General features: G+C 43.1%; 1 protein-coding gene across 1 annotated transcript in view; it reads right to left on the bottom strand.

Annotated features, from left to right (window-relative positions):
• Positions 1-2,678: 2,678 nt before the first annotated feature.
• cpn1 (carboxypeptidase N, polypeptide 1) overlaps positions 2,679-7,498 on the bottom strand; it is a 62,992-nt gene continuing 58,172 nt past the window's right edge. The window contains exons 7-9 of the mRNA XM_084326217.1: positions 6,277-6,376; positions 4,197-4,315; positions 2,679-3,008 (exon numbers count right to left, since the gene is read on the bottom strand). Coding sequence (XP_084182343.1) covers positions 2,898-3,008; positions 4,197-4,315; positions 6,277-6,376 — 330 coding nt within the window. The 3' untranslated portion in view covers positions 2,679-2,897. The remainder of the gene's footprint in view (positions 3,009-4,196; positions 4,316-6,276; positions 6,377-7,498) is intronic.

Here is a 7,498-nt window from a genome sequence, read left to right on the forward strand (position 1 = left end):
TTGTAAAAATTTATGCATTGAAATGTCTGTAAAGTCTCGACGACATTGAAGATGAGGGTGACCTTAATTGTCTTTTCGAGAATAAATAAAGGTTTGAAATGTATTGAAATGGGGGCAATTCCATGTGATTTCGGGCTATACAAATACATTTGATTTGATTTGATATTCCTTTATTGATCTCCTTGGGGGAAATTCGGGCGTCATAGCAGCATGAGGGAGGGGGGAGGGGAGGTACAGTTATGGGTAGGGTAATAGTAGACATTTAGGCAATAGAATTTGATCTGAATATAAAAATATGAGAAAAATAAACAGTGTAAACAAAGGTGCAGATGAGGGTCTGTATGCCCTATCGGTTATATTAGACATCACAATAAATATAGGCAATAAAGAATATCATATAATATAATTATAATTTGACTATGTGAGAAATATTTCCCACACTATTGTAACCAGGTAATGTACGGTCTGTCCCTCAGGGGCTTCCACCATACCTCAGAGTCCAGCTGAAGTACAGTGTGGAGGTGTTTCCTCTTCCTGTGTTGTTACCCAAAATTGATTGATTGATTGAAAAGTTTATTAACAGATTGCAGAATGGGTACAGTACAGTACATCTCAATACATACAATTGTTAAGGGGATGCAGACCAGAGAAAGACTTTCGTCTTGTTTCCACCAGGGTCCCCCATTTTCAATTCATCATAACATATATGACATACATGACATACAGATAGACAGTACTGCTACATCTATACATTTATGACATATCAGATTTGCAAATACAGTACTGTTTGTGATACAAAAGTGTCCAGAAAAGGAGTGTATATACATTTGGCGTAGAAACTGTACATTGGAGGAGGTTGGTGGGGTGGGGTTGGGTGGGTTGGGTGAGGGCTGTACATTGGAGGTGGGGGGGGGGGGGGGGGGGGTTGGGTAGGGGACACACACACATTTTACACTGTACATTGGAATATTGACAAAGCCTTACTTGGTCATTTACTGTACAACTAGGTTAGGACATTTGTAGGGGCCAGTTTCGAATTGCAGTCTCACGTAGGTGTTTTTTGAGAGTGTTTTTGAAGGTGGGTAGTGATTCACATTCCTTTACAGCTTTAGGCAGGGCGTTCCACATTGATGTGGCATAATTGCGAAACGTGTTTAGTCCCTTGTTTGATACCCTGCGTTACTGTCCAGCCAGCGACAAAACAAGAGGAACATTCTCTTCTAAAGCTGCATGGTGGCTGCGCTTCTATAAAGAGCCCTTGTTCCTCAATGTGGTTATTATAATCAAAAACCGTTATTTACTGTAGTATAGGAAGCGTCTGTCTGTCTGTCTGTCTGTCTGTCTGTCTGTCTGTCTGTCTGTCTGTCTGTCTGCCTCTAAATATGTCTGTCGATAATAAATCCACTTAACTAAAAAGGCAAAAAGTGCTTTTCGGACTATTTAGCAAATCTATGTGTTTCACTTCAATACGTTTGTGACAGAAATGTCAGACACAAACATGTAATTTCCCTGCCTTGAACAACACTGACACCTGCTGGCAACCTGGTGAACTGAAGACGCCCCGACTATTGCATTATGAAGTTGGTACAACTACATAGACAGAGAAAGTTAACACATACACACACACACACACACACACACACACACACACACACACACACACACACACACACACACACACTTAAAGGGACCAAAGCCTGATGTCCTGAGTAAAGACCAGGCTCCCTCTGGTATGTAGTATGGAACTAGTCATACACTATGTAGTATGGAACTAGTAGTACCCTATGTAGTATGTAAATAGTCGTACACTATGTAGTATGGAACTAGTAGTACACTATGTAGTATGGAACTAATAGTACCCTATGTAGTATGTAACTAGTCATACCCTATGTAGTATGTAACTAGTCGTACACTATGTAGTATGGAACTAGTCGTACACTATGTAGTATGGAACTAATAGTACCCTATGTAGTATGGAACTAATAGTACCCTATGTAGTATGTAACTAGTCGTACCCTATGTAGTATGTAACTAATAGTACCCTATGTAGTATGTAACTAGTCATACCCTATGTAGTATGTAACCAACCTATGTAGTATGTAACTAGTCATACGTACCCTATATAGTATGTAACTAGTAGTACCCTATGTAGTATGTAACTAATAGTACCCTATGTAGTATGGAAGTAGTCGTACCCTATGTAGTATGGAACTAGTAGTATTACAGACTTTAACATAAAGACACATGATACAGTTACCTGAAAACAAAGACAATCAACACCGTTTTCTTTTCTTAAAATTTTATTTTCATCAAATTACATCAGACTTCAGCCCAGAACTTGGTCCTTTTATAATCAGAATGGCTGCGTTTTACTAACAGGTGAAGACATAAATACAGCAGGTTGGCAACATCTCTTTAATACAGACATGTTATATTTATCTACATCAAGGTTTCAGCAAAGATAACATCAGGAATATAAAGGTCAGTATTGTACATTATGTCCATTCATGTTCCCCTGTTTATATAGTGTGTGAATATATATTTATGTGGTCGCAGTATTTATACTGCGTGTGTGTGTGTGTGTGTACCCAAGTCAAAATATTTTATATCTTTCCATACTTAAAGTATATTACTAGTATATTAAGTGTGTTAAAAGTATATTTCTACTGAGAGTATACTTTTGTGTGTGTGTGTGTGTGTGTGTGTGTGTGTGTGTGTGTGTGTGTGTGTGTGTGTGTGTGTGTGTGTGTGTGTGTGTGTGTGTGTGTGTGTGTGTGTGTGTGTGTGTGTGTGTGTGTGTGTGTGTGTGTGTGTGTGTGTGTGTGTGTGTGTGTGTGTGTGTGTGTGTGTGTGTGTGTGTGTGTGTGTGTGTGTGTGTGTGTGTGTGCATGCTGGTCTCATCTGGGTCCTGGGTTCAAGGAGGTCTTGGTGGAGGACATGTTCTTCTTGCTCTGCTGAGGCCTGCTGGGGTCTTTCTGTTTAGGAGCTGCTCTCAGGTGGAAATGAAGCTGTCAGCGACCAGGGAGGAAGTCATCAGATTAGCTTCAACAATACGTACACAGACCTAACCCTAAACATCACACTACAACACCTAACCCTAAACATCACACTACAACACCTAACCATCACACTACAACACCTAACCATCACACTACAACACCTAACCCTAACCATCACACTACAACACCTAAACATCACACTACAACACCTAACCCTAACCATCACACTACAACACCTAACCCTAACCATCACACTACAACACCTAACCATCACACTACAACACCTAACCATCACACTACAACACCTAACCATCACACTACAACACCTAAACATCACACTACAACACCTAACCATCACACTACAACACCTAACCATCACACTACAACACCTAACCATGACACTACAACACCTAACCATCACACTACAACACCTAACCATCACACTACAACACCTAACCATCACACTACAACACCTAAACATCACACTACAACACCTAAACATCACACTACAACACCTAAACATCACACTACAACACCTAAACATCACACTACAACACCTAACCATCACACTACAACACCTAACCATCACACTACAACACCTAACCCTAACCATCACACTACAACACCTAACCATCACACTACAACACCTAACCATCACACTACAACACCTAACCCTAACCATCACACTGCAACAGCTTGTCAAACTAAATCAGGACATAAGAAATGTCCTGATTTGGTTGTTACATCTCTCTCTCTCTCTCTCTCTCTCTCTCTCTCTCTCTCTCTCTCTCTCTCTCTCTCTCTCTCTCTCTCTCTCTCTCTCTCTCTCTCTCGGTCTCTATCTCTCTCTCTGTGTCTCTCTCTCACACACCTCTCTCTCTGTGTTTCTCTCTCACACACCTCTCTCTCTCTCTTTCTCTCTCTGTCTCTCTCTCACGCTCTCTCCCTGTCTCTCTGTGTGTCTTTCTGTGTGTGTCTCTCTGTCTCTCTCTCTCACTGTCTCTCTGTGTCTCTATCTCTCTCTTTCTATCTCTCTGTCTGCCTCTCTGTCACTCTCTCTGTCACTCTCTCACTCTGTCACTTTCTCTCACTCACTCTCTCTCTTTCGCTCTCTCTCTCTCTCTCTCTTTTGCTCTCTCTCTCTCTCTCTCTCTCTCTCTCTCTCTCTCTCTCTCTCTCTCTCTCTCTCTCTCTCACCTGTATGGCCTCAGCAGGTCCCACAGTGATGGTGGTGGTGGAGGTCAGGTATGAGGGGGCGGAGGCGCTGACGGTGTAGGTTCCAGGCAGCAGGAGTCTGAAGTAATCGCCATCCACTCCTGAACCACACAATACATTACATTACATGTACAGATATAGATGTAGTAGCTACTGATGTGTAACAAGGGGTATTTGCAGGTATGTACAGACAGATGTGGATACAAATATATATACGGTAACAATAAATATATACTGTATATACAGCATTATTGTATATGCTATCATACAGAGACGACCAGTCATGATCATATACAGGCATCTATATAATGGCAGAGGCAACCATGCAAGGTGCCGATCTGCTCATCAGGAGCAGTTAGGGGTTAAGAGTCTTGCTCAAGGACACATCGACACCCTGCCCGGGAAGAGCGGGAATCAATCCGGGAACCTTCCAATTACCAGACAACCGCTCTACCTTCCTGAGCCACTGTCGCTGTCATAGTGTATTTCAACATGCCCTGGCACTGAGCCCGGCTAGTTTCACACACTACTCTTTCTTCAGAGTATAGCTAAGATGTAGTTTATCTTCTTTTCATTGTGAAGAAGCTAGTCGTTTAGAGTAGTTTAACGAAAACACTTGCCAGTAGAGATCTAACAGCTGGTCTACACTCAGCCCCAGTAGAGATCTAACAGCTGGTCTACACTCAGCCCCAGTAGAGTTCTAACAGCTGGTCTACACTCAGCCCCAGTAGAGTTCTAACAGCTGGTCTACACTCAGCCCCAGTAGAGATCTAACAGCTGGTCTACACTCAGCCCCAGTAGAGTTCTAACAGCTGGTCTACACTCAGCCCCAGTAGAGATCTAACAGCTGGTCTACACTCAGCCCCAGTAGAGATCTAACAGCTGGTCTACACTCAGCCCCAGTAGAGTTCTAACAGCTGGTCTACACTCAGCCCCAGTAGAGATCTAACAGCTGGTCTACACTCAGCCCCAGTAGAGATCTAACAGCTGGTCTACACTCAGCCCCAGTAGAGATCTAACCGCTGGTCTACACTCAGCCCCAGTAGAGTTCTAACAGCTGGTCTACACTCAGCCCCAGTAGAGTTCTAACAGCTGGTCTACACTCAGCCCCAGTAGAGATCTAACAGCTGGTCTACACTCAGCCCCAGTAGAGATCTAACAGCTGGTCTACACTCAGCCCCAGTAGAGATCTAACAGCTGGTCTACACTCAGCCCCAGTAGAGATCTAACAGCTGGTCTACACTCAGCCCCAGTAGAGATCTAACAGCTGGTCTACACTCAGCCCCAGTAGAGATCTAACAGCTGGTCTACACTCAGCCCCAGTAGAGAACTAACCGCTGGTCTACACTCAGCCCCAGTAGAGAACTAACCGCTGGTCTACACTCAGCCTCAGTAGAGTTCTAACAGCTGGTCTACACTCAGCCCCAGTAGAGAACTAACCGCTGGTCTACACTCAGCCCCAGTAGAGATCTAACAGCTGGTCTACACTCAGCCCCAGTAGAGATCTAACAGCTGGTCTACACTCAGCCCCAGTAGAGTTCTAACAGCTGGTCTACACTCAGCCCCAGTAGAGAACTAACCGCTGGTCTACACTCAGCCCCAGTAGAGATCTAACAGCTGGTCTACACTCAGCCCCAGTAGAGAACTAACAGCTGGTCTACACTCAGCCCCAGTAGAGAACTAACCGCTGGTCTACACTCAGCCCCAGTAGAGATCTAACAGCTGGTCTACACTCAGCCCCAGTAGAGAACTAACCGCTGGTCTACACTCAGCCCCAGTAGAGATCTAACAGCTGGTCTACACTCAGCCCCAGTAGAGAACTAACCGCTGGTCTACACTCAGCCCCAGTAGAGAACTAACAGCCATAGAGCTGGTCTACACTCTGGGGTTCATTGTACCTCATGAATAAGCATTAGCCCAATGGGATTCTGTATTAAGTATGGCTGCCCCCAAGTTATGATGTCATTCTGGCCTCCTGATATACCCCACAATGCAAAGTGTCATCTGACATCCTCCTTTGCTGTTAGCAAGCATTAGCGCTGACGTTAATCAGTCCTCTCACCGCTGGTCACGTCGTGATTGACACCCGTCACTGAGATCTCAGCGTTGGCGATGGGGTTGTTGTTGTCATCATATACCATGCCTTTAATCCCATGATGCACCTGGAGGAGAGAGCTGTAGTGACTGGTCTATTTACTGTATAATACTGTGTGCACATTACAGTTTCTTACGATTGCTTTAATTTTTTGCACAGCGGAATTTCAATGTACAAAACTCAAAATGCAAATAGCCAAACTGACTTTAAAAATGCATACTCTAAGATACTAAATGCTATGCTTGAATTCAAAGTGCATAACTGTTAATACAAAGTGCCAAACTCAAATCATATGCCCCATTCTCAGAATATAGCCACCTAATAATATTATATATTGTAATATTATTACAACAATGTTCAATTGCTTATTGCTACAAATGCAGATCACTAAATCAATTCAACAGGTGTTTGTACTAATGTCTCATTACCTTCAACAACCTTGCCCAGGTGAGTAGCCTTGCAACACAATTGATAATCTCTTCACCACTACATAAAAGGCTGCTTAGAAACCTGAATGGCAGTTTCTGACAACATGGAGCAGCTGTGCAGCTGAGGTTGGCAATGAAGGACAGGGTCATGGTCGTGGTCGTGGTCGTGGTTGTAGTCATGGAGGCAGAAGAACATCTGTCTCAAATGAAATTAGAGCCACAATTGTTGACCACCGACCGAGGTCTAACAATGGCTGAAGCTGGCAGGGTGGTGCAGCCAAACCTGAACAGGTCAACAGTGGCATCCATTATAAGAATTTTTACGAGAGATAATCCGTAAATCAATATGTGTAATTTACTGTACAGTAACTGTATATTGAAATTACAGTAATTGTAAATTGATATTGCTGTCTGTTACAGTATATTTCATAAATACTAAAGTGTGGGTGTGAATTATTTTTGTAATTGTTATCTTTACTTTAGAACTGAAGGTGTATGATCACTGTCCATATGAGCAGGCAACACTCCTTCAGGTCATGGATGAGGCGTGTGAAGACATCACAGCCCAGCATGGATAAGGGCAGGCACTCCAAAAGATGTTATCAGCGCTGTCTTGCAAACAAAGATCAGATGTGACATCGATGAAATTATTTGGTCAAATGCCGTGGAGAGGCAAGATGCTGCTTGAGCACCTTAGGTAAAGCTTTTCTTTTTTGTCCCTTTTTTTTTTTTTTTTTTTTTACTTGACTGTACAATAGTTT

Source organism: Notolepis coatsorum, assembly GCF_963971535.1.
Source record: "Notolepis coatsorum genome assembly, chromosome: 12".
NCBI lineage: Eukaryota > Metazoa > Chordata > Actinopteri > Aulopiformes > Paralepididae > Notolepis > Notolepis coatsorum.